Raw genomic sequence first — 27,951 nt, forward strand, 5'->3', positions numbered from 1 at the left:
GAAAAATTGGTTTCGAGAATCCCACAACAGCTACACAGTATTATTTTTTTTTCTTTCTTTTTTTTTCGGGGAGGCTTATAGTAACGCATCTGCGTATTCAGACGCAACGCCACTGCAGAGGAAAACTAGAAATTTTCCACAATGTCATCTGGGAGGCGGCAGGGATCGGCATCTGACATGACAGGCCTGACAGTCAAAGTGTCAGATAGCTCGAGACAGTCTTACTATATTGTCATGTCAGAATACTGCCCGCTAACTCTTCACATGCTTATAGTTATTTCCAGCCAATGAAAACAATTCACTAAGTCTTATTTGCTCATTCTCTTTATGCGATGTTTCTTGGTGGTCAGTAGCTAGTCATAAACTCAGCCCAGCCGCATGCTTACGAATTTGTGATGAGATTCGGTTCATTCGCCCTGGCTTTTCTGTTCAATGATTAAAAAATTACAAAAGTAACAAATAAGCAAGTAACACGCAAATGTATAACTTTTCTCTATACGTTTGCAGATAATGGCTAAAACATCGAAAATAGTTCTGATCACCGGGTAGGACCAACCTTGGACAATTGTTATTTCTCAGATTTCTCATGCTCACCACTACCTAGCTGTGGAGAAGGGGGTATTGGCGAGGCTCTGGCGCTGGAATACTGTGCAAAAGGTATTTTCCCTATGGAATATTGACCATGACAAATGCGTTAAAGGGTGCAACCTCACAAATTCCAGGATGCAAGGTCCTCACTACCGTTCTTCCATGGGAACGCAAAGAACATCTGACGTCCAAGGGCATCTCTTGCTACACGCTCGACATCACCCAGGATGAATCGGTTCGAGAACTTGCAAAGACTATTCAAAAGGATTTCGGGAACTCTCTCGATATACTAGTCAATAACGCGTACGTGATCCTGGTCTCCATCAAGTGAAAAGGCCCATCTAATATCTTCCCAGAGGAATATGTAAGGCTATCCGCCTTTAATGTGGAACGTGCTTATCCGCTTCCTAGGTTACACTATGACAGCGATTGATACCGATGTCGAAGAAGTCCAGAAAATGTTTGATGTTAATCTTTTTGGCCATATGAGAATGGTCCGTGAATTTCATCCGCTCCTGATCCGTGCTCAGGGGTGCATTGTCAACATTGGCTCCGTCGGAGGAATTGTGCCTTATATGTATGGATGTAAGTCCCTTCAACTGACCCGTTGTCGTCGACGAAGCCTCACATTTGTAGCATCTTATAATGCAAGCAAAGCAGCTCTACATCACTGGGGAAATACACTCAGAGTTGAAATGAGCCCGCTTGGGTTAGTATCTAGTTTCTATTGACTGCTATCATGCTGACGAAACCAGGGTTCGAGTTCTGAATGTGAGGGAATCGACAAGTTCATCTTCGGGCTCCTAAGTTTAACAGAGACCGCAGATCATTTCAGGTAACATTGGAACGAAGATACTGCGACGTGACGCGTCACGGACCCTGCCAACGGGATCGTTTTACTCAAAACTCAAGGAAGAGTTTGAAGCCCATGTTCAGCGCACTCCGCGTAAGAAATATCCTCACGCTTCTTATATGCCTTACTGAAACTCACCAAGATACGACTGACCGCCACATATACGCGAAAAAGGTTGTTCCACAGTCCCTCAGAGCATACCCTCCAGCCTGGTACTGGGTGGGAAGCACCTCTGGAATCGTGTGGTTCATGGATATCTTTGGTTTTCGTACCGCATGGGTGAGTAGTCAGTCCTCATTCGAATATGGCTCCCTAATTGGATCTAGGATTATATTCAATGGCCTGTCTTTGGCTTGGGAAAGCTGCAGAGAGAGACAAGAATGTGGCTGCAATCAGTGGTGGCTCAATAGATCGGCTCTATGTACCAATCTTCTAGTTCTGTAGACGATAGGATATTTCAAGAGGTAAACGTTCTTGATCAGGGATCTGTGTAGTTATATGTGTAGCTATCTGGCTCAAGGTATAGAAACCAAGACTATGCGCCGCACTATGGCAGGGAGAACTCCTACAGGACTCCCTAGATGGACTGATGCCTCGAACATATATGCGTGTAGTTCCTACGAATCAACATTTGCAACCCTTGAGGATTTGTGCACATATGCATGAATAAATTCGAAATTTGGTGGCCTTATTAAATTTATTGTTGAATTGCAAGAGTCTTGTAGTACTGCACCGGATGTCTTCATAATATCCTGATCTTGAAAAGCAAGTTGTGTTTAAGCTATAAACCTACGATCATTCATTGGAGGTGACATCTTATTGTGCACAGATATCAAAGAAAGTGTGTATATTCTTGCTTAATTATACCATGTCTGGTCAAGGCTGAGTTGGGTCAGACTTATTCAAGCGCCTCTGCCTTCATACTCCTTCTCAAGCTCCCCAAGATATCCCTCGACCTTTTCTCCATTGACAACAAGCTCTTTGCAGTCCAAGAGAATATACATCATACGACCAGGCTCTGTACCATTCCCAGTAATATTCTTCCACTTGTGGGCTGTCGCACGCTGGACACTGAGATCTCCCCTCTTCATGATACGCGATTCCCCTGAGTCAAGAGTGAGCTCAAATTCACCCTCCAGCACAATACCGTAGTCAATAGAGAGCGCTCTGTGCATGGGAGACTCCACACCAGGTCCAAAGTCGATCATCCGTACCAAGGTACCATTGTGGATATGTAGACCGGGCTGACACTTTAGTCATGTTTCGCAATATATCTAGGATCTTGGCGATAACATACTTCATTTTCCCGGGCGTATTTGATATCTCTCTCATCGTTGAGGTCGACTGGATTCTCGAATGTGGAATACAAGATGTTGGCAACAGCCTGGTTTTGGCCCATGACTCGGTGGTGGTCACCAGTGTCTGTCACAAGGAAATGACCCTTTCCGTCCTTGTTGTAGCCGGTTATGTGGCGCTGGATGGGACGGAGACCAGGGGCTGGGAAGCCGTCGGTGATGAAGTCGATTCCGGCGGTGGTGGCCATCTTTGTACCGTGACTCTTGCTAAGCTGCGAAGTTCTGGTATGTGTATAGTCAGCTTTATGGTACATGACAGTGTACTAGAACCCTTCAATATATATGTTGGGAATGTCGCACTTTCTGAGATGCAGTCTGACAGCTTGACCACATAGCCAAGCCCGGTTAATTTGAGCTGACCTGACATGCTCGCTGTGCAGCCTGACAAGTATGACAGGCTGCGTAGACTTTTGTGGCCCAAAGTCGAAGTAAGCACCGCAGGCTGACTCGGAAGCCTTGCTCCTGTTGCTCCTGTTGGTATTGTACTATCCTTTGTCCGGACCTGAGTCTAAGAGGGATCTAAATTGTCGGCCACGGTTCGTGTCTATCTATCATCCATATGGTCAGGAATGATAGCCAACAAGTGGAATTACGGTCTAGAATTAGCTCTTCAGAAAACTTGAATATGCCACAGTAGACTACGATTCAACTTCTCCTGTCAAATATTGCCACCGAGTGTCTTACACATGAGCCGTCAAAGTAGTTCCACCATCCACAATCCAATTGCTTCCGGTGACATAGCTCGCTTTCGGGCTGCTTAAGAATAGGATTATATCTGCTATCTCATCCACGTGCGCAATGCGTCCCATTGGCACTGCATCCGCCATCAATCTCTCCAAATCAGGAATTCCTTCGATTGCTCGGTCGACCATCGGGGTTCCAACCCACGAAGGACTAATGCAATTGACTCTGATTCCGTAGCGAGCGTTATCGAGAGCTGGACTCATATTAGGCTCATATACATGCTCTTTAATTGGTATATGTGACTTGACATACCCGCATTCCGAGTCAAACCTAAAACCGCATGTTTAGAGGTCGTATACTGGGTGAGTAGCGGTGTTGCGACAAAGGACGCGCACGAAGCCAGGTTGATGATGACACCGCGCCAGGACCCTCGTTCTGGATTCTGTTCGTTAACGAGGGTCGGATTCTGGTCCTTCATCACTTTAGAGACGGCTCTCGTGACCAGAAAGGTTCCCATGACGTTGACATTGAGAAAACGAGCAAATTCCGAAACAGACGCATCTGCGATTTCTGCTGGATCTTGCACACCGATCTAAAAGATGAAAGGGTGAGATCCAGAATGAACAAGATGAAGCAGAAGGAACCTACTCCTGCAGAATTAACGGCATAGTTGATTTGACCAAATTCCTGGATTGTCGCCGCGACGGTCGAGTCTACCTGCGTCTCGCTTGTTACATCTGCAGATAGCGCCAGAGCCTTGTACTTCGGATGAGTGGCCAGCTCACGGCTTTCAGCCGCAGCCTCTTCGGCGAAACGCAGGTTAAGATCCACGAAGACAACTCCAGCAGCGCCCTCCTTTGCGAATGCAAGAGCACATGCTTTTCCAATACCGCTCCCTGCAGCAGCGAATGAGTTTATAGGACAAAGATTGAAAACAGAGAGAGGGGGAGAGAGAAAAGACATCAGAGTAACAATGGTACCTACCTGCGCCGGTTACCAGAGCGTATCCGTCGATATTCATTGTGTTAACAATACTTGAGAAGGCAAGCTGTAGCAAACAGATCCAGTGAATTGAGAAGCATAATATACAGATATGGCACTTAAGCCCTTCATCTCGAAATATAGTATCCAGGCACTACTGGGATCCAGCAGTGGCAAACAACACTGGGGCTCTCTCTATTCTGTATTCTTGGCCTGCGGTCAGCGTCAGACGCGGTGATTATCCCGCTAATCTGACACGGAACTATGCCGCTGTGTAATCTGACAGGGGATTATATTTCTCGCACGAGGCAGCCAAATATAAAACTTCTATAGAGCGGTGTCATATCTGACATTATGCTTTTTATAAGGCTCTAATTACTGATTCATAGTCTTGTGTACCAGGTTTGCACGCAGTAGGGTTTCGCGTTTCCATAATATTATGTATCGTCTCGCTAGTGCTTGGCGATAATTCTAAATGTGTCTCGCCGCGAGCTCGAAGTCTAGACGAAATTTGCAATTTCGGAAGAATCTGAGAAGCCCATCAAATTTTATTCAGTTCTGTATTTCTATATTGGTTAAATAAAGGGCATAGGACATACAATGCTGACCTAACTAAGTATTGACGCATTCCTCTAACTGATGAGCTTCGTTCACTCATGCTCATTCGCATTCCCAATATACACCACAATCACTCGCTGCTGGTCCTCCGAATTCTCATCCAGATAATACCGTGTATCTGTTGTCAGCGGTGGCGACGGTGGACCCACTCTAGCACTAGAGAGCCTCGGGAAACCCCTGCGATCCGTCTGCGAGGGAACTCCCAACTTGATCGTCACATTAGATTGTCGAGCTAGTTCGGACAACGCCGGGCTTTCCTGGATTATCCGGTGTAGCTGATTGAGATCCTCTCGATTGTGGTACACATGGCAACCGCAGTTCATACAGGCTCTGCTCTCGATACTTGCTGGGTGTAGAGTACTATGCGGGGTTGTCTGATGGACTTTGGGAACTGTGCGCGTGGAATTAGGGTTGGTTGAGTGACGGGACGAACACCAGTTCCCTAGCTCGCAGAATGAGCGACACTGGCCTTGCGGTGCCCGCCAGGGATCGGCGGGAACTTGACTAGGAGGGGTATATGACCCTGATGAGTGAAAGAAGTCAGGGCCATTATTATTATTGTGTTTCGATCCGTGGAGGATGGCCCCCACGGAGCTGGAATCATGTGACAGGATACTTACCTTGGTCGATGCCAACGACAGATCCCATGCTGGACTTTACATTTTCGGAGTCGAACAGGAAGGGAATCGGTGAGGATACTGGTCCGGACAGGTGACAGTCCATGGGGACGTAGTCCTGGCTGGGCAGTGCCGTGCTCGTTTCGTCCCCAGGCATGCGAGGTGAAATCGTCTCCGGATAGGTAGCTCCATCTAGTAGGTCATCGATGGAGAGTTGTGGGTCAAATTCGGGCAAGTTCAGCTCCTTGTTGGAATCCAAGGTGGACGTCTGACTGTCGGACGCGTCGTGTGCATCAGGTTGCGTCAAACACCGAGATGTATATTTCCTATTCGTAACAGTTGCAGCAACGCCTCTGGGAATAGCCGCCACTTCGTTGGCACCGCTGTCCACAGTCGCTGTCGGATCTGAAGCCGCTGCAGAGCCTAATTCCAGATGAACAGACTGGTTCTGAAGGCGTTTTCGTTCGCCTGTGTGAATTGACTCCCGTCAGCTCACTAGAAACAGCTTCGATTGTAAGGAGAGATATCCTCACGGTGTCTGCGCTGAGACATGCGATTCTGGATTCGCTTTCGAAGTCCTGGCTCGGCGACCTGGATCCAGTCCTCCCATTCTACCTGTTCACTTCTTGATGGTGTCATTAGAAATCTCATACGAAAAATAGCACAATACGCAGAAGCACGTTCTAAGGGTCGGTCCAGATGAGAAGCTCCGGCCTGATAACGAGATAGCCAAGAATCTAGTCGCAGACCTTCTAATATATTTTCTCTACAAGAACCTCTGTCAAGTCAGCTGGAAAGGATGTTATATATGTCGATGCATTTACAATCAATTCATAATAAGCAGCACGGCCATATATGGCGTGATGTTGACGATAAGATCGAAGACGGCTCGGGAAAGTCGACAGAAATGAAACCCCTGGCGCCGTTCCCTCGGTGCTGTAACCTCGTATCTGTCCCCCAAATGGAATGGGAAGGGGGCTGGCTGTGAGGGAGAAGGGGCTGGCTGTGAAGGAGAATGATACAATCGCATTACAATGTTCGGCCTCGTTGCTCTGACTGCATACCAGAGCTAGTCGAGAACTATGAGGGCTGAGATTCATGCATGGTTTGTCACTGTTCAGGCTTGTGGACAAGGAATCTAGAGATACTATCGATATAAGCTGAGGAAGGACCGGACACACCAGTAGAGTGTTCTTACTATCAAAACAAATGCTATGCCTAACTTGGTACAAGCAGCGGGTGACATCCTGGCAGATCCGCGTACTGATGAGTATTATACGGTAGAAGTGTGCTATTATGCGCACTTCGGAATTCGTTCACCTATTGAATACAAAGATAGGCATCTACGTACTGGTTCTCGGAGAAAGGTAATCGAGTATATGCATTTTGGCTTACCAAGAATGTAAGAAATGAAGATTAGGTGAGCACTATCTTCTCCATTGCTAAGGACAGCACGCATGCATATAATTACATGACGGACCAATCACTTAAGCCATGTCCTGACTCGCGACTACCTGAGAGATGCGGATCTCCACGAAGATCTTGTTATCTTCGAGTCTCATGCGAGACGTTTGATACGCCAAAATACGCAAAATTTCTCCATACGCGGTGCTATTGACAGGATTAGTCCTTCAGTTTCCCGTTTAGTTGCCGCTCTTATCTATCCTTACCGTGCAATCCCCTTGGCGTTCATACGCACATGTTATTTGTCAGGATCGAAATAGAGCCAGTCTCCTGCAAATACAACATCCGTGTTGACGGTGGGAGAGAGGCCAGGGACGGTAGATATGGTATGTACCTCCAGATGTTGTCTGGTGTCCGGCGGTCAGCCCATTCCGATTGCAAACTAAAGCCAGTCATTAGAAAGAGAAAGAAGTGTGCGGTGTCTCCTGTAGACATTATCACCCCAAACTCGCTCAAAAAGCCTTAATGACCAAAGGCCAATGAGGTTGACACACAGTCACTCACATAGTGAATAAATTCGGATCCAGAATTAACCTCGCCCATTCCATGATGAAGAAGCAAAATGCGCCAGCCATAGTCAGCCGCATAATTTCTTTTTTCTATATAAACCACTGGGAAATAGGACCCGCACCGACGGGCTGGCCTCTACCTGCAACTAGCTAATGGTCCCAAGAATTAACTCACGTAGCGAATCTCGGACGGCCCAAGCAGCTGTGGCGTGCAGCTTGAGGATAAGCGGGTCTGAGGGAGGGGAACCCAGTCTGGACGTGTTCCATCGTGGGATTATGGCGTTTAATCCGATGCGAAGGGGAAGATGAGACTGATTGTCAATTGCCAGGTGGGCTGGAGAACCAAGGCTGGGCAAGTTCCAATATTGAGATACTGTATCTAACCCTCTTTTATAATTCATATAATCGTTTTGCTGCAGCACTTTTGGGGGGGGGATTCCACCACTCAGACCTACGTCAAATGTTGGAGCTGCATGCTACGTCCTTTGTAGCTGCTGTCATAATAATGATCTGACTGTCAGCCGTAACTATGTCTAAGGGTGACCTGAGTTCCTCTAAACCGATTGCACTGTCAGACGGCCCGTAGTGGCCGGATGACCCGACTTGCAATTTCCAGCAGCATCCTGCTGAACCTTATGCACAGGTGTGTCGATTCCGCTTTATGCGATCTAGTAAGCCAACCCTTCTCGAAGTCAAAAGCATAGTTCGTAAATTAATTGATTTGACTGCCCCACCCGTTCCTCTATCTGCTATACTTGGGGCTTATGTCTGTGCTGCGCAGTTTATTATAAACTTTTTAGTGCTTACCACAAGAGACTTTCCTTCTCTATGACTCAGTTCTAACAGCCGCTAACTCTAAGGCCACAGTTTATACATCTTCGCGGGGTTAGATCTGCTTACCCTGCGAGATAAGCAGATCTAGCAAGGATATGCCGTAGCCACGTAGAAATGAACGAATGGTGCTAGAGTATGCATGTATATCGACATTTCAGGTGGCCTGGGTTTTCTTTTAGTTACCTAGTTAGGCTAGGTCGGCGTGTATCCCTTCGCGGAAGGCATTACCAGCTGCCTAAGTAATCTGTGCCATTTTACAGGCTTAACAGCGTCGCTGTACGACCTGATCTCAGGAAGCAACGCTAAATATGTTCGTAAAAAGCCAGGTTCACAGGAAAGTGAGAGTGGTCTGTTTGGCATCAACCCACATAATATTGTCTAACCTTTTACCTGAAACGAAAATATTCGTTGACTAGTGAGGACGGGCAATCGCTTTCCACATTATATTCTCACTGGTGGTTTAAACCCTACATTTCTATAGCTGGTTGCATTCACATGTGAAATTTGGCGATCCTTAAGAGGTGATATTGTGTGATCGCTCCTTGATTTTGATCCAAAAGTCATGGTGTACCAGCAATGCCAGATTCTCCTGCCTCCACACGGGCCGGGAGCCGTTGTTAATCGTGGGATAGAACAGACGGAAGAACTACCAGGAAAGCAGGCAAATTCAGCAATCTCATAATGGCAATAGTCGGGGACCCGGACAGCACACACGGTTTACGAGGGAGTAAGATAGCCGTGCGAAACAAAAAAGGTGTGGCTACATACCTGGATCAACAACTTGTACGTCTCCAATAGGGCAATATTTTTTCCCAGGCAGATTCGTGTGCCATATCCCCACGTCAGGATGTACTTGTCCATGAATGCGGCACGATCCCGATCCAACCACCGTTCGGGACGAAATTTATCAGCGTCGTCGCCAAAGACTCGAGGATTACGGTGAATCACGTACGGATTGGCACCAATCTCGGTCCCCGGGGGTATGAACCTGTTGTTGAGAGTATAGCCATCTTTAGAGACGTACCTAGGTATAATCATGGGGGTAGACGGTTGATACCGCATTGTCTCCTTATAGCATGCAGTGAAGTAGGGCATTTCTTTGATCTGAATGACGTGAGCACTACCTCCTATATTGTAAAAACAGGGCAAAATGCCCACCTGATCGTATAAAGGAACTGGATGTCTGAGCAGTCCACGGCGATCAAAGTCGTCAATTTCCGCCGCGAGTTTGTCATAGACACCAGGAGTCTCGAGAACATAACGCAGAAACCCACAAAAAAATGCCGCTGTGGTATCCGACGCCGCCACCATGAGAACAAAGCATTCTGTCTTCACTTCCTCGATGGTGATCGGGGTGCCATCTGCATTTTTCGCGTTAAGAATATTGTCGAGAAAGTCACCTCTCTGGGACGCTTTAGGGTTGTTTAAGCGCTCAGCCAGGAGGTTATCACGGAACTGGGAGAAAATTAGTTATATCGTCCGCATTTTTCAATATATTGAAGTTCCACCAAGTCATACCGCCATAATTTTCCCAGTTCCCGAGTTGTCACCGGGCTTCGGCATAAGATAGCGCCGGGTGATGAAGTTTTCGAGAAACGGTCTCACTAGCCACGGCAGTGCTCCTACCACTGCCGCGAACGGGGCCATATCGTGGAAGTTTTCGATTAGATTTTCGACGTCGCGTCCTTGAGTGATGAATCCTATGGGTTCTCCGAAAGAAAGCTGGCAAATCATGTCGTACGCAAACCATCTGCAGGAATACATTCTGTCAGTCCAAAGTGTCTATACAGATTCTCTTTCGGGAAAGAACAGTCCATTTGGGAGCCACAGCCACGGAAGACTTACTGCGACCATGCAGCGAAGTCCATTTCCTTTCCGGTCTCGGCGAACTTGTCCTTTAGTACAGTGGTCCATTGCATGATCCGGTCATCAACCTGACCCTCGAGGGATTTGAGGTTGGTCAAGGTGAACTACAACATCAGTGACTAAGTCAGTATGCTAGCGCTTCTCACGGCTAATAAACAGAGCCTACTCACAGAAGCAGCAACACGCTTCCGTTTGGCAGCATGTTCATCATGCTTGAGTGTCTGGAATGGCGGTGCCACCTCTCCTAGGACTCCGACAGTGTAGACATCGGTCTTATCCACATGGCGGTGGTAGATTGTTGGGAGCCAAGAGGGATCATTGACAGCCAACAGGTTAGGTGCTGCACGAACTATGGGTCCGTATTTCTCATGGTATTTCAGCCCCAGAATATGAGCTTGCTTTGTATGCAAGATCCAAAGCTTGAAGAAATCCGAAACGGATGCCCAGAAAGGGCCAGGAAAGTCACGAAGGGGGTGGAAATATCGATTGTATATCCCACGATATAGAGCATAGGAGAATATTAATCCGAGAGATAAGACCACGATTCCTACAAGGTCCATTGTCAGAAAATAAACTGTCTTGAAGTTGCCGCAAACCGAGACGTGAATAGTGCCTAATGGACTATGAAATACGGTATCCTTCAGTGCTGCTGGACTGACACTTATCTACCGCGAGTATGGTCTGGACGTCATAAGGAAAGTAGTTCACCCTCTCAAGCTTACGGTCTATTTGGCCTACACTTCTTCCCAGCTGACAGTGTCTGACCTGACATGCATAACAATGCAAGCCACCAAGTTCGAGAGTTGCCGTACCTCCGGAACTCGACGCGATCTGACAGCACGTGGAGACGGATCTGGATAAACCAGTCAAAAAAAAAAAGTTGAAAAAGGCAAAAGAAAATTGGGCTGAATCCAGACTGAGATTCGTGCGAATGTTCCGGATTAGACGAGAGCTCAACGAGCAACCAGTATGCTCAAAGTCTTATTAATCTACACATAGCCGCATGATAACGAGAGAAGACGCTTGTATGATCAGATGACGCGGAGAGCAATCCATCATCCGACACTTCGGCATCGGCAGCAGAAACAATGTCTTAGCAGAAATCGATGTTCATTCCCAGCAAAGGTTCAAGGAAAAAATGGCAGTAGGCAATCAGAGTGAGGATTTTGCGCGAATCTCCAGAAACAATTGCCATACATTATCTGGGCTGTTGCCTTGTAATCGCAGGCAGATACCGTCCAGTAACTGGGATACGCGAGTCTCGAAAAACCACAAGGGCTTCAAAGTCTGTAGAAGCAGAAAGTAATACGCCAGGAGCAGCAGTGCCCCTGGATGGTTTGCCTGGAGTAGATCTAAATATTCAGAGGGCACACGCAAGGGCCATGCATTAAGGGCATCCCAGACGGTGAACGCTGCCCCCCGTTGACGGGCAAATTCGAATGCCTCTACCAAAAGAATAGCCGCGCTACGATAGACACTTTCCGACCAAAAGCCCATTGTGGATGGTCCGTCGGGCAAGACGGAAAACAGGGAGTTGAGCAACGGATCGGTATCCAAGTCTATCGAGACACAGAGGTCGTCCCGCCAGAGCTTGCTCAGTGGGGCCAGCGGTCCCTCACTAATCTTGGACCAAACGGGAGAGAGCATCGAACATCCAGCACGAAGGAGATGGATCGTGTGTGAATCGTTACCCGTGCCACTTGGAAAGAGGAACAGATTCCCTCCCTCTCCCTCCTCCGTCCCCAGCGAGCAGACCACTAGCATAAAGGCGAAGGCGAGAATCGATTCACCATTATCATCATTCACATGCATGATTGTCGATCGAAATTCCGGTATGGCAAGTTCCTGATGATGCAGTGCGTCAATGACATATCGCGGCCGATTCGACGGATCTCCGTACGCCAGGTGTAGAGCTGAACATGCTAAGATACCGTGCATCAAGAAAGGGAACCCGGCCGCCAGTCGTGGAACAATTTCTTTGAACACCCGCTGCACCGCAGGGTCGCTAGAAAAAGTGAGGTATGTAAAGTTCACGTAGTGATGGAAGAGATTGGAATCGCTTCTGCTGAGGGCAACAGGGCTTAAAGGAGTCATAAACATTGTGGGTTCGCTCGCTGGAGTCGACAGAGCGCGCTATATGTAGAACTCGTCGGATTAGCAGAAAGGCCTTCTGCCTACCTTGATCCCTCCCGCCAGAATTCACTTACTGTGCTCCAGAGGTCAGTATCACTGCTATTCCCGCTCCCACTCGCACTGGGTTGATCCGCAGGAGGCATGGCGGATGATCGATTCGTAAAGTATCTGAGGGCATTGCCTTTGAAGAAGGTCTGTAATTTCACGGGATGCCAGTCCAAGCCCTCCCGACCCGCGATCTGGTGCACTGATAAGCAGTGGTGTCTCATCCGTTTGGTAGTCACACAGAGATGTTCGCAGCCTGGAAATCGACATGACAATCCATTCAGGACCGGCAAGAATGGCACCGGAAAATGGGATTCATCGGGAGGAACCACGTCCTGGGGACCTGCGATCGCGAACTTGGAGGCATACTCCATGAAAGGTTTGCGCTGGGCATGGTTCAGATGATGGATTTCCTTCAGATGACGCATGACCGCGCTCGGCTGGACCGCATGTTGACATGGCAGACAGATCAAGACACGGTGGAGAGGGAGATAGCGGAACAGGTTGTCGGGAGCAAGATCGGGATGTTCATCCATGATGGACGGCGACCCATTGTACAAGCAACAGCTTGAAGAAGAGTGTGGTATTCTTTTAGAAACCTAGCTTCGCTTGGAGGGGGGACTCATAGCTCGATGGCGGTAATACAGAATGCTGATGCTGATGCTGATGCTGACGAGTGCACAGACGGGGCGGGAACTGTCGGTGGGAGTGGAGATGGAGATCTACACTACGGAGAGGTACTTAGATAAGGGACCAGACTAACTAGATATAGTAAGGAGAAGTTAACTCCAAGGACTTGATTCCGGCTTACTAACAACGGGACAAACGCCCATGGGACTAATTAAAGAATTAAAACTAACGCATCCAGACTCAGGTATTAGAGCAGAGCGATTGACATAGAGAAACAACGACAGCAGGAGCCAGCGGAAGCATACGAACAAGGGAACCGAGAATCAAGAGAACATGTTCCTCCACCAGTAAATCAGGAATGGCTTTTCCATCACGACACACTCAGATCTCGCTCAAAAGCTTCGTCGTGTCCACCACCTTGCTCAGTTCCGTCACTGTTTCGTCCCACACCTTGCGCTGCGTGATCCGGCCCGAGTCGCTGTCGCCGTATCCTGCGAATGGAGCCTGTCTGTTGTCACTCAAGTACTTCCCGTTGCTCTCAGGCCCAGCCACGACAGCGGCGTGAACCAGCGTACGAGCACCCATCGAGACGGGCCGTCCGACCACGCGCTTGACACCACCCAGAGCCTTGCCTAACACCCCTTCCGCGCCGCGATGGAGCTCCGAGCCATAGCAGAAACCAGGGTTCACCAAGTTGAGGACCGCTCCCGATGACTGCTGCGTAGGAGACCGGTGATGGCGCATTAGCTCAAGGAAGAAAAGCTGGTAGAGAAGCTTAGACGTGTAATAACGATCGCCCATATCGAAGTATTCCTCAGTATTCAGTGTCTGCAAGAGCGTCATATGCTGTTTAGTCGCGATCTGAGCCTCCTTGAATTTCGCCCACGCCGCAGTCTCGCTACCCACGATGGAGATGATGGGACGCGGACGGCCGATGTGCGCGGCGGCCTGGTTGTCCAACACGGGGAGAAGCAGCAGCGTCATCAGGGCCGTGCTCAGCCAGTTAACCTGAATGCTGTTCTCATTGCCAGTGGACGCGTTCAGTCCGAACTCGAAGCTGGCTACTCCCGCGTTCAGGATGGCAAAGTCCAGGATGATCCCGGATTGCTTCAGACGGTCCACAAATGAGATGATGCTGCTGTAATCTGCCAAATCGAGCTCCCAGACCTCTACCACAGGGGGCTTGCTCGACTTAGGCAAAGAGTCGAGAAGTCGCTTGCGCGCTTCTTCTCCTTTGGACACGTTTCGCACCGCCATAATGAGCCGCGTGAGGCCCAAGGAGAGCAGCTGGGAGGCGGCGTGGTATCCCAACCCGGTGTTGGACCCAGTGATCAGGCCGGCCCGTCCATATAGACTCACAGAGGATGGGGCCTTGGAGGGACAGATGAAGAATTGGCGATAGAGGAAGCCCGGATAAGTGTTGTAGAAATGCATCTTCGGTTGTTCGCCTTGGGAGACGAGAGTGGTAGCTGACAGGAGAAGATAGAGGATTTTGACAGACAGGATAGGAATTGAAGGAAACGGTTACCTTCTTATTGTGCTATTACCACTGCTGCCCGGGCACTGAGCGTTGTGGCGAAAGAGAATGGCAGCTACACTTTCCGTTCAGGAGTTAAGTCATGGCCATCCGTCACACCATGAATGTGCTGTTACCCTGACGGCTGTTGCAGTAATAATTAGCAATAATATTGAAGGAGCGACGGTTGCGTTCCGGAACCAGATGAGGTGAATTGTATGTAGATGTAGACTATGTACTACTAAAATCACTCCACCGCCGGTGCCGTTCCGACGGTGCTGTCCCCGCTGCTGATTGGCTAATTCGGATTTATGCTGCTGCGGGAGGATTATCTCCGAATGGCAGCCTGAACTCTAAAATGCGCCTAGAAGAACGACGGTGCCGTTCCCCCCGCACTTGGCAGAGCTGTCAATTACTACAATGCAGTCATAGTACTCTTACACTCTGTGGCACATCCATCTTAAAAAGATATAGTGGGCCGCTTGGGCTGCTAGGCAGCTTTAATTTAAAGATTGATTTTATGTTCAGGTCATAAGCAGGTTATCCCAATTAAAGGACTCTAGTAGCATAGTTAGTCTCAAGAGATTACCTATCAATAGGAATCGAATACAGTAAAGGCGGTCGTAACTAATATGAATATTTTATTCAGCCAACCATTAATATTTCACAATTTAATGCTACCTCATACTAACAAAATACCAGACGAAAACCAATAAAAAGGCAACAATTCGAGTCTACAATGAATATATATATATACGAAGCTATTAAATAAATTTATCTATATAATGGTTCTAGGCTACATATTCCCACATATGGGGTAATGATAGACAAGCAAAACAGAAGATTAACGTAGAAGCCAAAGGATAGAAGAGGCTTGGCACCAGAGAGGCAGATCCAAGAACTCTCCAGTTGGGCTGTATACACTACTGCACCAAAGGGTTATTAAACCGGAAGAGGTTCTTGGGGTCCCATGTCTCTTTCAGGCGAAGCAGCCGTGGAAGTTTTTCCGCGCCATACATGTCCGATAGACTCTCAGTTCCATGCGCATAGCTCACGTAGACATGGAAATCGTCGAATCCACTCGTTGCGTTGAAGGCCTTCACTGCCTGGTTCGCGAACTCGTTCACGCCCTCCTCTGCGGAAAGATCGGTCAGGTTGAACGAGAACATCCTGATATTCGAGTTAGAAAATATATATATCAATACTTCACTCTTTGCCGCCCGATAGGAAGCTGCAAAGGGAGGGGGTTCTTACTCTTGAGCTCGAATCGCGCGGTGAGGATATGCAGTCAAGAAGTCGGGGACAGCCTCGATTGCCTGTATGGGGAAGAACTCTATTTCCCAGGCACTTCCTGATGCAGATGGGTAATTCTCATAGAAGGCGGTTAGATTGTTGAAATAGTCGAGGTGTGTCTGGAGGTCCAGCGTCTTGACTCCCACGGAATACATGTCGTGCATTTGGCCATCTACGCAGAACATGCTCCCTAACCCAAACCCGGCCGAAGAGTCTACCATATCCCAACTCACTAAACTGATATTCTTTTCGATATAAGGAATATCCATAAAGGGCTGGATTAGATTCAGAGCTTCGTGCTCTGGTCCGGGATAGACGGCATTCAGCAGGATGACGGTCTCCTGGTGAGGCTATTAGCATGTTACATCCAGGATCACCTTACGAAAGGGAGCCGCTTACATTGATAGTTGTGTTCCTCACGACCAGGGTGTACAGGGACAGTGCTGGAGGTAAAGTCCCGAATGATGTCAGTGCCTTGAAGAAAGTCTCGTTGGAGCTAGCGGGGAACAGGAAATCCGCATTCACTACAACCCCGCCGTTGGTCAAGTCATAGACCTCATACCTGGCTTCTGTGATGATCCCATAATTGAACCCGGCCCCGCGAATGCCCCAGAAAAGATCCGAGTTTTCAGTTTCTGACACAGTGATCAGGTCTCCAGATGCCGTGACGAGATTGACAGATTTGAGGGCGTCTATGATGAGCCCGTGAAGACCCTGGTACCTGCCAACGCCACCTCCCAGGGTTGCTCCAAGCATGCCGACACAAGGACAGGATCCGGTTTCTAGCAGCAATTATCAATGGTTAGCTATCGTTCTTGAGGAAAACACTGGTCTTCCAGCACCACAGGGGGCAGGAGCCATACGGATTTCTTTCCCGGCTTCAAACAGCACGGGCATGAGATCTTCGAAGGCGACGGATCCGCCAACTGTCATTCTGTTCGCGCTTGCATCGACGGTTGTTTTGTTGAAGAAGCCCAGGTCGACCTTGATACCGTTCTCCAGAGCACCGAACGAGGTGCTGTACCCGTGGCCTCGTCCGGACGCGAGAAATGGCACATTGTTGACTGCCGAGAACTTTACCTATTCGAAGCTGTTGGCCTAGGATCATTTCTAGAAGGGCAAAGGAGAAAGCATTCCTAGCAAAACAAAACGAAGGTTGATACTGCGATACTTACAATTGTCTGCAGATCTTCCACCGATGCAGGCTTCAAAGCTGCCACGAAGGTTGGTTCGTCATAGGTTGTCCATCTTTGGATGCTGTCGGTCCAGTTTGCATCTGAGGGGTAGAAGACCTCGGTCGATGGGCTCAGCTCTGACAGAAGCGCTGTGATGTCGTAGGCCACCGTAAATGCACTCAACGTCAAAGCTACCGAAAGGAGGCCTGGGAGAGAACGCGCAATCATTTTCACGAGGGCTGTACTGCCTGCGGATGCAAGGCAGCGTGACAATGAGAAGTGGGAAAAAAGTATGTATAACTGGACTGCAGTGAAATCGAAGGAACAGGAAACTTATAGCTTCTATAGGTGACATACATAAGGGACTATCGCAAAAGAATTCCTAGTGCACAAGGCTTACTGGGGTTTCAGACCCCAAACCAGATGAAGAACGCATCGAGTCATTACGAGCGCAGCTGATCGGCGTGTTTACTTGGACCCATAAAAATAGGTGCGCAGAATATCGAGAGAACGAACGAGATCCAAGCACGCGAACTGCTTCGGAAGTTCCCAGAGTTCCCGTACCGGGTCAGATTCAGCCTGCAGCGTGGTCCGGTCAAGGTCAGACTGCATAGGTAAGTACATAGGTACCCAATTTGCGTCAGGGACCTGTCTGACATGGTGTTTGCTAAGTTTCCCCACCCCCTTATAGAATATCCAAAAGCGTGAAGAGATTCTCCAAAGGATTCTCATCAGGCTCCAGAAGAATTGGCTATTATTGTTCCCAGCCCAGCGCACTGTATCCATAGCAGCGATGTGGTCCAATTCCATCAGCCCCGAACCGTACCAATCGGTGCCGCGCCCAATCAGAATTGCTCATGTGGGTTCGGGCACTGCAGGGCTGATCACTGCGTACAAGCTACTACCGTCCTATGAACTAGGTACTTAGTGCTTTACGAGAAGTACGTCCTCTGTAATCAATGTTTTTGTTTGTTTCTGTACAAATTGCATTGATTTCGGGTCTTGGGAATTCCGCAGTGGGTGGCACCCGGCTCGGAAATCGGTGCGCTTCCGGGTCCATACACATTTCACATCTTGCTTTTTTTTTGTACTTCCGGGATGCTAGTAGTGAATATGGTCTGATATCATTGCTGGTGCGTCATGCAGTTTAGATATCCCGGAGTCGGATGCGATGTTCCGTCGCATTCCTATAACTTCACATTTGAGCCAAACCCGGGGATGGAACGGGTACTACCTTTCCGGCGATCAGCTCCAGGAGTATTTCGTGAATTTCGCCGAAGAGTATGACCTGGAGCATTTCATTAAATTCGAGACCAAAGTCGTGAGCGCGTCTTGGTTGGAGGAAGAAGGCCAATGTATATAAGTACTTCCCTTGTCTCTGGGGAAGAGCACCTCTCCTGTCCTGTCAAAATATCGACCAACCTTGATCTCCGCATCCAGGGGAACTGGAACTAGAAAGGAAGGATAGAACAAATTCTTGATTAACGGTTCAGGGCCTCTCAACAAGTGAAAATGTTTGATGCAAATCCCAGTCATGCACAAGACGCTGCAAGACTAACATGTGCAATACTCAGGGCCGGCGATTGAAGGTCTTCAGACCTACAAGGGGATCCTCACCCACACTGCAAACTGGGATCAGGATATTGACTGGAAGGACAAACGTGTCGCACTTATTGGGGTCGGGTCAAGCGGTGTCTAAATCATTCCAAGGCTGGTCCAAGGAGTACACCCCTCCCACAACACCCACAACTTTATCATATCTTCACAATATCCAGTGCCTCCGCTAGTTCAATGGTTGACCGCAACGGAAGACTGCTCCTCGTTGACTGTGTTCGTTCGATCCACGCAATGGATAACCCTTCCAGCTGCATGGCAAGATCTGCGGATGATCCGGAAAAGTCCGCAATGCCTGCACCTGCTGGAAAGCATTTCTACACTGAGGAGGAGAAAAATCTCTTCCGGACGGACCCAGAGAAGTTCCTCGAGTACCGCAAGAAAGTTGGTGGAGTCATGCAGGAGCGCTTCCCAATCTTCCTAAGAAGTCATCAACCTCGCGAGGCCACCATTCCCATAATTACGGAATTGGTCAAGGCTCGTGTTGGGCCACATGGCGAATTTTTGGTGAAAATCTTCACACCAAGCTTTTCCCTGGCTTGTCGTCGACCGACGGTAAGTGCTCATGTCGTTTTATAGTTCTCCTTCTTTGAGCGAGGTTGATCCTGGGAATCGAGATTCTGCAGCCTAGAGAAGACTTCCTGGAAGCTCTCACTCAAGACCGTAAGTGGCTATCCAAGCATTGGTCGCTGCTTGGGTGCTGACCTGAATTTCAAGACCCCCGAGTCGTATCTGGCGAAATCAGCAGGTTCACAGAAACAGGAATCCAAATGAAGGATGGAAAGCATCTCGAGTTCGACCTAATCGTGTGCGCGACCGGATTCGATGTCGCAATTTGACCTCATTAGTATGATCCTAACTCTGCAAAGATGGAACGCAGGCATTAACCAGGGACAATAGCACCTGCGGGAAGACTAGACCGAAGTACGTTTACCTTTCTCTCGCGCACGTCATAAGTGATCGTGGCTGATTTCAAATTATCGTAGCAACCGAATGTTTACCTCAGTGTGGCCTCTCCAAACTTTCCAAATTTCTTTTTTATTGGAGGACCGACCGGTAACTAGGCACAAGGCTCTATTTTGATCATAGTTAGTGCCCTTTCCTTCCGCCGTCAATTCCATAGCTAATGGAAATCTCGATGACTGAGAGGCCGTAGCACGAAATTCAAGCCGAGTACGCGCTGCAGTGCGCCGCAAAAATCAGTTTGGAGAATCTGCACTCGCTCGTTCCAAAGCAAGAAGTGACAACACAATGGCGCCGCCATGTTGACGACTAACACGAAGCAAACTCCGTTTGGGCAGAACCTTGCGAGTCCTGGATGAAATATAGGGGGAAGATTCAGCTCTGGAGTGGGAGTATGCTGCACATGATCAAGACACTACGTAGTACGCACGCCACGGTATGAAGACTGTGAAATCATCCGGCGAGATAAGGACATGTGGAGATTCCTTGAGAACGGGCGTACTCTCTTGTAACTGCGGCAGGAGATGGGCCAGGATGTGGACATGGCGCCCTTTACTCGCATTAGTGACGAGCCTGAACTAAAATAATAAGTATAGTCTCTGCGCGACTGTATCTCATGCGCCTATCACTTGGTCTCTTCCCCCAGCTGCAATGGTTGCGGGGAGAGCTTGACGGCTCCTTCATTTCATTACGGTTATATAGTCGATTAGTTTCGGTGTTCTTAGGCTTAGCTAAGGAATAAAGAGCAGCTATCACTACTTAGTGCATAGAACACAAACGTGACCGAGTGTCTCATTGTTGACCACCACGTCTTAAGTCACACTCCTCTTTATTCAAGCGTGCCGACAAACCTCGAGGATGGCTACGCCCACGCCGGGCGGATATCGCTCCGCCACCGAATACTGTTTTAGCGAAGAACAGGCTGACGCCATTGTTCGAACCACTGCCTACTATCGCAAAGACTACTGTCTCTCTGTGATCTGGTTCCCACCTCGTGAACATGTCGATATTCGTCTGTCGGTAGCAACGCCGTTCCGGCTGACTTCGAACGTTGGACTCGGCTCTCTCGGGCGGCTACCCCTCGAGCTCTTGCATGACACATTGTTCCATCTGGATATGCATTCTATATTCAAGTTTCGACAAGTAAATATCAGATCGAGACAGATAGTAGACTCTCTCAAGGAGTATCAGATGGTAATCGCGCATGGACTGAATCTTCTCTGCGCCTTGTTAAGAACACGACTTGCTATCGTCACTTCTTTATTCGACTTCTACGAGGCACTTTGTACGAAAGCCTGTACTTATTGTGGAGACTTCGCCGGATTTATATCGCTCTTAAATTGGAAGCGATGCTGTTTCAAATGCCTCCAGGAAGCTCCGGAAACGCAAGTACAAACTCTTGCCGCTGTCCGAAAGCATCTCCACTTGACTAAAGTCGAATTGGACGGAGTGAGGTCATTCAAGACCTTGCCTGGAATCTATTCGATGAAGGAATCTGTACACAAATCTCGCATTGCGATTGTTTCTGTCCAGCAGGCTATCTTGGCTTGCAGACAGTACTCGCACGTGGCACAAGCCTACTTAGCGATCTCAGAACTAAATCCAAAATTCAGCTTTATGGCGTCCTGTGCACTCCCGTATTACGATAAGCAGACTGGCCAAGTTGAACACGGAATGTCGTGTGCTGGTTGTCAACTCGCTCTCGAAAGAGACATCATCGGCACTAGGGGCGAGAAATGGGCATTTGAGGCTCGAGACAAAGTATATGCACGAGATAGTTTTTTGGAACATTTTCGATGGTGTGAACAGGCACAGCTCCTCTGGAGGTCGAGTGGCGAGGGTAACAACCGGCCAACTGAGCTACCTGAGGCTGCTCGGAGAGGAGGCTACTTTAATAAAAGAGTATAACAAGGATGTGAAAGTGTTCGCTAATGTATTGCAACGAGACTGTCTGCAAAAGTGACTGGGAAAAAACTAGAAAGTGGACTAATTCCTAGACACCTCAAAAGTACTGTATAATGCAGCCGCGCATCTCAAAAGCTGTTCTTTAATCTTCCAGAATCACTCCATTTTGATCCGTGTATTTCACTGGCGCGTCTGGCTTGACCAGATGTCTTGAACAATAGTTGGTCGAATCCTTGCCCCATTGTTTAGTAACTGGATGACATTTGACGTTGGTTCACTGGCGCTCTGCGCACTGGATGAATTCCATCTCCTTCTTGCAGCCGGATGTATATTTGATAAATTTCGAGGTGCACATTTTAGCCTAATGGGATATCCCAAATTAGATAAGCGCTGGACATAGGGGATAACTGTCTGCTTACGATGTCTAGTTAAGCAACTTGCGCACGTTTGCTGGTGATGAATGCAAGTGATTAACGCGGAGTAGAGCTGCACTTGCGATATCGAGAAACTTTGTATAGCGTTGTTGGGAGGCCAGGCCCTTCTATTCGGAACTGTCAGTTAACAAACGAAGAAACGCAATACACATTAAATCATAAATTTATATCTATTTAGATTTCCGTTTCTTAATTGGCTTGATCAGTTATTTAAAATAAGGCAGATCAATATTTTGTTCAAGTGCGGTTAGAGAAATAAATACATATAATATAAAGTATATACGCTATAAGCAAAACCTTTCTTAGCCGTTAAAGTCAGGTTCGAGTCTCCTTGTAGGTATCTATCACAGTAGCTTCTACCTCTTCGTTAAAGACGTCTACCTGGGTTGACGCGAATTTCCTTGCGCTGACGCCGCGTTCAAAAAGCATATCCAGCTCTGCGAACGATCGGCCACGAGGCTCTGGCAAGCGGAAATAAGTATATATAATGCAGCAGAAGCAGATCCCGGCCCAGAAGAAACCGGTAAAGTTCCCCCAGTTCCAGGCTCCAGGGTTTAACATGTATGGCGTAAGGACACCGGTAATAATGCCGACGATGTTGTACAAGTTTCGGCCCAGCACGACTGTCTTGATCTGTAGCCGCCGGGTAGATAGTTCGGCAACTAACGAGTAACAAACAGTGCCAACTGTGATCTGGTAGAAGAACGCCCAGGCAATCATCATGCTGCCGGTAGCCATCGATGCCTTGTCACGGCTGTTCTCCGGTACCAAGCCCAAGAATCCCATGACAAAAAGCATGACAAAGAGAGCGCAAAGGCCATAGAAGTAAAGAGATCGACGGCCAACTCCCAACGTCATAAGGAACCAGGAGCCGAAGACACCGACTATATTGATGGCATACTGGCCCATGGCGAACGAATAAGCATTCGATGCGCTCAAACCCGCTTGTTCGAGGAAGTAAGTCGAATAGTTCGAGAAGCTGTTTCCGCTGAGGTTCTGTATCGCCCAGGCCATGCATACAATCTCGGTACGTCTTAGGTCTGTGCCCTTGAAGCAGTCCCAGTACGTCGTGCCTTTCGTGATCTTCTGTTCGAGTGCTGTCGTATGGACCATCATAGCGATCGTCTCATCCGGGTCGAAATCCGTTTCCCGATTCAAGCTCGTCAAGCGCAGAAGGGCACGCTTGGCTGCCTCGATCTTGCCCTTTCTTACCAACCACCACGGAGATTCAGGTGCGAGACAGATGCCAATGAAGAGAGGGAGGGGCCACATCCACTGCAATCCATAGGGAATACGGTACGCCCACTCGTCATCGCGGCCTAGCATTGACTTGATCACACCGATTCCTATTAGCTGGCCCACGCCCCAGCAGCAGTTGACATAGGTTGTCAGGTAACCCCGGAGTGCGACTGGGCACACCTCAGATGCGTAGGTAACTGTCAATGTTTGGAAGACACCCCAGGGAATGCCGCAGAGGATCTCCGCCGCCAGTAAAGCCTGGACATTCGCCGCCGTGAAGAAAATAGCAGTCCAAGCAGCCACGAGTACCAAGCAGGCCATAATAGTATAGCGGTATCCGAATCGCTCTGAGAACCACCCATTGATAAAGAGGCCGATGATTTCGCCTACCATGGCCCCGTTACTAAGACCAGCTTGCCACTATACAGACGTTTAGTTTTCTAGTTTACGGCATTCAGAAACACAGATGCGGCAGATCTACGTACCCTGGCGGGCACCTGATATGTTCCATCAGGCATCTGTTCCCCATATTTCCGGTTAAAGGCGGGAAAGGCGTAAAAATTGTTCACCAGACAAATATCGTAGCCTTCCATGACAATGCAGGTCGAAATCAGCAAACTCCAGGCCATTGCCTTTGGATACAATTTGATGCCTTGTAGTAGGGTCATATTTTGTTCCTTCTCCGTCGCGATTTTTGCATTCTCGATGACTGTCTCCATGCCAGTGGCAGATTGGGTCTGAATTTTGGCCTCGAGAGACAGGGGAGTATTGCTTTTGGCGACGCCGCCATCTTCAGGCTTTAAGTCTGCCATGTTATCTTGTGGACCACCCGTGCTGTGTGATTCCTTCGGCGTCGAGTGAAGGGGAGCACGAGGGCTTTGTAAAATATTGCGGCAGTCAAAAAAGTTTACGGGGAAGCGCAACGCCCCTAATAATTGCACGGGGGCGGGGGAGCATTGAATGCCGGCGCTAGTCGTCTAGTGTCGCTTGGAGGCGAACAGGATAATCATAAATAATAATGTCATTAGTCCGAGTATCCGACTACCTGAGTGTCGGTATATTATTATTATAATTATAATTAATTTAGTCCTGGACAAGCATTGGGGAAATCATGGATCTCGGCCTTAGGAAAATGAGGGCTAAGCCCCGCTAGCGTTGCCCTAGTCACATGATTCTACCGCCCGCAGTGCGAGAATCTTCCAAGCAGTTTTTTAGAAGTCTGGGCCTAGACGAGGCACTACTACTGATTAATAAGAACAGGTTAGTGTACTCTCAAGAGTAGGGGCAAGCGTTGAGGCAAGTCCTTGATCGCCTCCGAGGCATCTCCAGTGAGATCGACACACACTGTTGGCACGACAGAAAGACAGTATGTAAACTCTTGCAGGATATTGATCACGCCAATCTGTATATACCATATTTCATGTACTGATTATAAGTAGATTAAGCCCCACCTGGCCCTGGTGGAAAAAACCTATAACAGCCGCCTACCACCATAAACCCATATCAGTGCATAACAACAGCCACATGATCATCTATATACTTCTCAATATCTCCGAGGAAGCACGCAGCCAGAATACTCACACCTCCGAACGCAATGCTTGCGAGATAGACGTATTTATAGCTTTCTGCATAGGCAACTTGGCCTGCTTTTACCACTATATCATAGGCGGTCTCGTTCCCCGCAATTCCTGGGATCCCCTTGAGTCCTTCCAACAAGCTGGAACCTGTCAACTTGATAGCCTCCTCAATATAGGTGATATTAGTAATGTGCAGCTCCAGCTCCATAGTACCACCGATGTATTTAGTCGCATTAGGAATAAACTTCCCAATAAATACGTTATAGTATGTCGCATACCCGACTGTGCCACCAACCACTCGAATAGCTAGGGTAAGTGCAGCGACAGATCCGATAAGATCATCGGGACAAATAATGGTGGAAATAATCGAGGCTGGAACCACAATCCCACCAATTCCCAGTCCAGCAAGAACCAGGAGACCCCACATTGTATGGAGATTATCGACAGTGGCGCATGCCATTGAGCCGCAACCTAATCGACGATATCTCTGTGAGTATAATACAACCACAAAAACTTCAGAACAGGAAGCGTACCGGCCGTCATTACAATGCTACTAGCAATCATTAATTCCCGATTGCGGCCACGGAGGACAGAGAGCATCCATAGAACCACACAGGCACCTGTGAGAATTGAAACTCCGATTGGGAGACCTCGGATGCCAACACCAACAGGGTCATGGCCATACACGTTGAACGCTTGCGTAGGCCAGAACATAATGACCGAAAAGAAATTGGCACCTTGGTTAACCGTAAGTACTATTGCCATCTTATGGAGGAGTACTGGGCACTGTTATACCTGAGATGAATGTGATGACAAGGGTCAATGCGAGCACCCGCGGTTCCTGTTTGAGCCGAGAAGGAAACATGGGGTACTGAGCACCGTATACTTCCCAGACGCAGAAGGTGGCTATGAGTACTACGCCCAGAAGCAACGGTATGAGGACATGGGCGGACGTCCATTTGTACTTTTTGACGCATTGTCAGTAAACTGCATTTCTCAGTGCAGTGGCCAGGAGAAACCCTTACCTGATAGCCTCCCCATTGAAGCCCGGCCATGAAAAGAACAAGGCCTGAGATGCTGAGTATTCCCCCAACATAGTCAATTTGAGCAAGGACTTGCTTTCTATTGAAGCCACGGGTATTAGGCCTCGGGGGTGGGAAATAAAAGAGCGCCGTCATAATCAATCCTACGCCAGCCCACGCTCCGCAGAGTGCACCACAGTATCGCCATCCTGCATAGGCGGAAATTAGCTGTCCCCATAGAACAGAGGGAGTGAACGGAAAAATAGTGAAAATAAGAACAGCGACGTATTTGCCGCGCTTTCGTGTCGGTGCGAGCTCTGAAGCTACAGCAAGAGCAGTTAGTTCACTGACGCCAGCACCTGCACCCGCAATTGCCATTCCGCTGATAAAGATATTCATGGTATGTGCTGTGCTCGCAACAATCATCCCGAGACAAATAAACGTTGAGCCAGAAAGTGCTACATATCGACGACCAATCAAGTCCGAAAGAGAGCCAACAAAAGGACACACAGCCGCCAAGGCGAGTAGATTGGCTATAACGAACCAGATCCATCGATCTGCACCCCCAATGTCGCTATAGATAATCGGAGGGATACCCCCGAAGATGTAAACTGGAATCTGACTACCCGTCCAGAGAAAAGCCATGGCAATCAGGCTCATCACGCGACGGAAAGTCATCGGCGGTTCGTCATGATGAGCAGACAATGCAGTATTTATGGGACAAGAGTCCTCCTTCTCTGTGTCATTTCGAGAACCAGGAGTGTCGGATGTTTCGATATGTTTGATATCGCTTGGTGTCTTCCCGTGCGGGGAAGAGTAGATATCACTATTTTGTGCCATGACAGGCAACCAAGCTGTTCGCCACGTAGAGCAGCATACACAGCACTTTTCAATTGAGTGATAGGGAGTTAGAGAGGACGCGAGGTAAAAAGAGGATCGACAGAGATTGTACACGTTATATGTAACTGGTGTAGGTAGGAGCTAAGAGAACTGGAGGCTAAGCACAGTGAGATCGGCGTCAGGATGAACATCTTAATGTCTCGGGGAGGCCGTGTGGCGGGGAATGAGCCCTGTGTGTTGCGGGGGACGTGATGCCAATACGAATTAAAGCACGTACTATTGGAGGGAAAAAAGACTCCGTTTAAGAGTAACCCATATTCAGAGGAAAGTACTAAGGCCTCTTTGCGCGACGCTGTCAAGACCTGTATGAACCGAGGTGTTGTCGATGGCCGCTAGCATAGTAAAGATGGCGTATACGTTTTGTAGAGAGTAATTATGTATTTTATGTCAAAGATACGAAAGGCTATCTATTTCGTAAACTACAATCACTGCAGCTGCTAGATAAAAATAATAAGATGTAATGAAACGATCTCGCAGACCTTGGTTATACCTCATCCATAGTTAGAAAGCATCTCCCTTAGATCTCCTAGCATCTATACGAACATAGTGCCTCTCAAGTCACAGAGGCAGATAAGAGTTAAAATCGCGGGCTGAATTAGTGGTAGTAGTATCTCATTCGCCTGCGGGCAAAACTCGTTGGGTGTTCTTGAGAAATCACAGATCAGCATAGCGCTTTTTTCTTTCCTTCGCGCCTCCAGCTATGAAGCGATGTCCCCAACATTTTAGCATTCTGTATGTTGCATTCTGCAATAGCAGGAATGTGTCATGATAAAGCATGGAATAACAAAGCAGGAAATAGTATATTGCGCTAGCATCGGACTGGAATCACTAGATCGAATGGGCTTTGTATCCGCAGCCCAATGTGACCAACGCCACAAATCCCTTGTTTTCCAACCTACGCTAAAGAACCATAAACAAAAGAATATCCCTGTCATTCGGAGCTACAGTTGTGGAGGTTGAGGGGCTCAATCGCGAGTGACTTGAAATGCGGGGGAGAAGATTAAATTAGGGTTTTCGTTAGCGACCTTGCTACTTAAGTTTGGCAGAGCAAGCTACCAGGCAGCTTCCCATATTAATTATACCCTAGATATTCGACCTGGAAAACAGTTACCTAAGTCGTTAAACGACGTTTCTTA

The 27,951-nt window shown here is 48.3% G+C and overlaps 12 protein-coding genes across 12 annotated transcripts; 4 read left to right on the plus strand and 8 right to left on the minus strand.

The window, feature by feature from the left end:
* Positions 1-364: 364 nt before the first annotated feature.
* C8Q69DRAFT_482852 (hypothetical protein) lies at positions 365-1,956 on the plus strand. Its single transcript, XM_028631686.1, has 10 exons — positions 365-545; positions 605-657; positions 723-891; positions 945-952; positions 1,000-1,173; positions 1,225-1,297; positions 1,344-1,359; positions 1,414-1,534; positions 1,584-1,720; positions 1,768-1,956. Exons 1-10 carry the CDS (start codon positions 511-513, stop codon positions 1,849-1,851), a joined length of 870 nt encoding a protein of 289 aa, XP_028481009.1. The 5' UTR covers positions 365-510; the 3' UTR covers positions 1,852-1,956.
* A 387-nt stretch (positions 1,957-2,343) lies between these two features.
* On the minus strand, positions 2,344-4,501 carry C8Q69DRAFT_510997 (hypothetical protein; the record flags this gene model as incomplete). The annotated part of the gene is made up of 6 exons (XM_028633233.1): positions 2,344-2,685; positions 2,739-3,018; positions 3,481-3,733; positions 3,793-4,072; positions 4,129-4,376; positions 4,465-4,501. The coding sequence occupies 6 exons, from the start codon at positions 4,499-4,501 to the stop codon at positions 2,344-2,346; spliced, it is 1,440 nt and encodes a 479-aa protein (XP_028481010.1).
* Positions 4,502-4,766: 265 nt separating this feature from the next.
* Positions 4,767-6,434, minus strand: C8Q69DRAFT_187295 (hypothetical protein). Its single transcript, XM_028625935.1, has 4 exons — positions 6,230-6,434; positions 5,700-6,164; positions 5,070-5,602; positions 4,767-4,990 (listed from the first exon to the last, which is right to left on the minus strand). Exons 1-3 carry the CDS (start codon positions 6,345-6,347, stop codon positions 5,112-5,114), a joined length of 1,074 nt encoding a protein of 357 aa, XP_028481011.1. The 5' UTR covers positions 6,348-6,434; the 3' UTR covers positions 4,767-4,990; positions 5,070-5,111.
* Positions 6,435-9,052: 2,618 nt separating this feature from the next.
* Positions 9,053-11,225, minus strand: C8Q69DRAFT_187468 (cytochrome P450 monooxygenase). Its single transcript, XM_028625936.1, has 5 exons — positions 10,540-11,225; positions 10,349-10,473; positions 10,022-10,253; positions 9,662-9,958; positions 9,053-9,607 (listed from the first exon to the last, which is right to left on the minus strand). Exons 1-5 carry the CDS (start codon positions 10,927-10,929, stop codon positions 9,221-9,223), a joined length of 1,431 nt encoding a protein of 476 aa, XP_028481012.1. The 5' UTR covers positions 10,930-11,225; the 3' UTR covers positions 9,053-9,220.
* Positions 11,226-11,521: 296 nt separating this feature from the next.
* Positions 11,522-13,083, minus strand: C8Q69DRAFT_489119 (hypothetical protein; the record flags this gene model as incomplete). The annotated part of the gene is made up of 2 exons (XM_028632096.1): positions 11,522-12,502; positions 12,577-13,083. 2 exons carry the CDS (start codon positions 13,081-13,083, stop codon positions 11,522-11,524), a joined length of 1,488 nt encoding a protein of 495 aa, XP_028481013.1.
* Positions 13,084-13,318: 235 nt separating this feature from the next.
* C8Q69DRAFT_482878 (hypothetical protein) lies at positions 13,319-14,885 on the minus strand. Its single transcript, XM_028631687.1, has one exon. The coding sequence runs from the start codon at positions 14,609-14,611 to the stop codon at positions 13,559-13,561; it is 1,053 nt and encodes a 350-aa protein (XP_028481014.1). The 5' UTR covers positions 14,612-14,885; the 3' UTR covers positions 13,319-13,558.
* A 561-nt stretch (positions 14,886-15,446) lies between these two features.
* Positions 15,447-17,389, minus strand: C8Q69DRAFT_439396 (hypothetical protein; the record flags this gene model as incomplete). The annotated part of the gene is made up of 5 exons (XM_028628604.1): positions 15,447-15,863; positions 15,948-16,327; positions 16,386-16,768; positions 16,850-17,066; positions 17,162-17,389. 5 exons carry the CDS (start codon positions 17,387-17,389, stop codon positions 15,617-15,619), a joined length of 1,455 nt encoding a protein of 484 aa, XP_028481015.1. The 3' UTR covers positions 15,447-15,616.
* A 943-nt stretch (positions 17,390-18,332) lies between these two features.
* On the plus strand, positions 18,333-18,860 carry C8Q69DRAFT_511003 (hypothetical protein; the record flags this gene model as incomplete). Its single annotated transcript, XM_028633234.1, has 2 exons — positions 18,333-18,516; positions 18,736-18,860. 2 exons carry the CDS (start codon positions 18,333-18,335, stop codon positions 18,858-18,860), a joined length of 309 nt encoding a protein of 102 aa, XP_028481016.1.
* Positions 18,736-19,784, plus strand: C8Q69DRAFT_482904 (hypothetical protein). Its single transcript, XM_028631688.1, has 3 exons — positions 18,736-19,330; positions 19,393-19,438; positions 19,493-19,784. Exons 1-3 carry the CDS (start codon positions 18,953-18,955, stop codon positions 19,612-19,614), a joined length of 546 nt encoding a protein of 181 aa, XP_028481017.1. The 5' UTR covers positions 18,736-18,952; the 3' UTR covers positions 19,615-19,784.
* Positions 19,785-20,596: 812 nt separating this feature from the next.
* C8Q69DRAFT_409708 (hypothetical protein) lies at positions 20,597-21,646 on the plus strand (the record flags this gene model as incomplete). Its single annotated transcript, XM_028628258.1, has 1 exon — positions 20,597-21,646. The coding sequence occupies one exon, from the start codon at positions 20,597-20,599 to the stop codon at positions 21,644-21,646; it is 1,050 nt and encodes a 349-aa protein (XP_028481018.1).
* Positions 21,647-22,259: 613 nt separating this feature from the next.
* Positions 22,260-24,404, minus strand: C8Q69DRAFT_439404 (general substrate transporter). Its single transcript, XM_028628605.1, has 2 exons — positions 23,802-24,404; positions 22,260-23,736 (listed from the first exon to the last, which is right to left on the minus strand). Exons 1-2 carry the CDS (start codon positions 24,126-24,128, stop codon positions 22,393-22,395), a joined length of 1,671 nt encoding a protein of 556 aa, XP_028481019.1. The 5' UTR covers positions 24,129-24,404; the 3' UTR covers positions 22,260-22,392.
* A 6-nt stretch (positions 24,405-24,410) lies between these two features.
* C8Q69DRAFT_482911 (putative MFS drug efflux pump) lies at positions 24,411-26,990 on the minus strand. The gene is made up of 4 exons (XM_028631689.1): positions 25,919-26,990; positions 25,689-25,857; positions 25,427-25,630; positions 24,411-25,364 (listed from the first exon to the last, which is right to left on the minus strand). The coding sequence occupies exons 1-4, from the start codon at positions 26,753-26,755 to the stop codon at positions 24,820-24,822; spliced, it is 1,755 nt and encodes a 584-aa protein (XP_028481020.1). The 5' UTR covers positions 26,756-26,990; the 3' UTR covers positions 24,411-24,819.
* Between the last annotated feature and the right edge of the window lie 961 nt (positions 26,991-27,951).

This window comes from Paecilomyces variotii (assembly GCF_004022145.1).
Source record: "Paecilomyces variotii strain CBS 101075 chromosome Unknown C8Q69scaffold_21, whole genome shotgun sequence".
Taxonomy (NCBI): domain Eukaryota; kingdom Fungi; phylum Ascomycota; class Eurotiomycetes; order Eurotiales; family Thermoascaceae; genus Paecilomyces; species Paecilomyces variotii.

What these genes read in the sequence shown, in the direction of transcription:
- C8Q69DRAFT_482852 (XM_028631686.1), top strand. Translation starts at nt 511, where the DNA reads ATGGCTAAAACATCGAAAATAGTTCTGATCACCGG. An exon ending in AAAATAGTTCTGATCACCGG is followed by an intron (nt 546 to 604) that starts GTAGGACCAACC and finishes ACCACTACCTAG; the next exon opens with CTGTGGAGAAGGGGGTATTG. An exon ending in TGTGCCTTATATGTATGGAT is followed by an intron (nt 1,174 to 1,224) that starts GTAAGTCCCTTC and finishes TCACATTTGTAG; the next exon opens with CATCTTATAATGCAAGCAAA.
- C8Q69DRAFT_187295 (XM_028625935.1), bottom strand. Translation starts at nt 6,347, where the DNA reads ATGAGATTTCTAATGACACCATCAAGAAGTGAACAGGTAGAATGGGAG. An exon ending in CATGTCTCAGCGCAGACACC is followed by an intron (nt 6,165 to 6,229) that starts GTGAGGATATCT and finishes CAATTCACACAG; the next exon opens with GCGAACGAAAACGCCTTCAG. An exon ending in TGTCGTTGGCATCGACCAAG is followed by an intron (nt 5,603 to 5,699) that starts GTAAGTATCCTG and finishes TTCACTCATCAG; the next exon opens with GGTCATATACCCCTCCTAGT.
- C8Q69DRAFT_187468 (XM_028625936.1), bottom strand. Translation starts at nt 10,929, where the DNA reads ATGGACCTTGTAGGAATCGTGGTCTTATCTCTCGGATTAATATTCTCC. An exon ending in GACTTCGCTGCATGGTCGCA is followed by an intron (nt 10,254 to 10,348) that starts GTAAGTCTTCCG and finishes GTATTCCTGCAG; the next exon opens with ATGGTTTGCGTACGACATGA. An exon ending in GAACTGGGAAAATTATGGCG is followed by an intron (nt 9,959 to 10,021) that starts GTATGACTTGGT and finishes ATTTTCTCCCAG; the next exon opens with TTCCGTGATAACCTCCTGGC.
- C8Q69DRAFT_482878 (XM_028631687.1), bottom strand. Translation starts at nt 14,611, where the DNA reads ATGCATTTCTACAACACTTATCCGGGCTTCCTCTATCGCCAATTCTTC.
- C8Q69DRAFT_482904 (XM_028631688.1), top strand. Translation starts at nt 18,953, where the DNA reads ATGGTTGACCGCAACGGAAGACTGCTCCTCGTTGACTGTGTTCGTTCG. An exon ending in TGGCTTGTCGTCGACCGACG is followed by an intron (nt 19,331 to 19,392) that starts GTAAGTGCTCAT and finishes CTGGGAATCGAG; the next exon opens with ATTCTGCAGCCTAGAGAAGA. An exon ending in GGAAGCTCTCACTCAAGACC is followed by an intron (nt 19,439 to 19,492) that starts GTAAGTGGCTAT and finishes CTGAATTTCAAG; the next exon opens with ACCCCCGAGTCGTATCTGGC.
- C8Q69DRAFT_439404 (XM_028628605.1), bottom strand. Translation starts at nt 24,128, where the DNA reads ATGGCAGACTTAAAGCCTGAAGATGGCGGCGTCGCCAAAAGCAATACT. An exon ending in CATATCAGGTGCCCGCCAGG is followed by an intron (nt 23,737 to 23,801) that starts GTACGTAGATCT and finishes ACGTCTGTATAG; the next exon opens with TGGCAAGCTGGTCTTAGTAA.
- C8Q69DRAFT_482911 (XM_028631689.1), bottom strand. Translation starts at nt 26,755, where the DNA reads ATGGCACAAAATAGTGATATCTACTCTTCCCCGCACGGGAAGACACCA. An exon ending in TTCAATGGGGAGGCTATCAG is followed by an intron (nt 25,858 to 25,918) that starts GTAAGGGTTTCT and finishes TGCGTCAAAAAG; the next exon opens with TACAAATGGACGTCCGCCCA. An exon ending in TAGCATTGTAATGACGGCCG is followed by an intron (nt 25,365 to 25,426) that starts GTACGCTTCCTG and finishes ATCGTCGATTAG; the next exon opens with GTTGCGGCTCAATGGCATGC.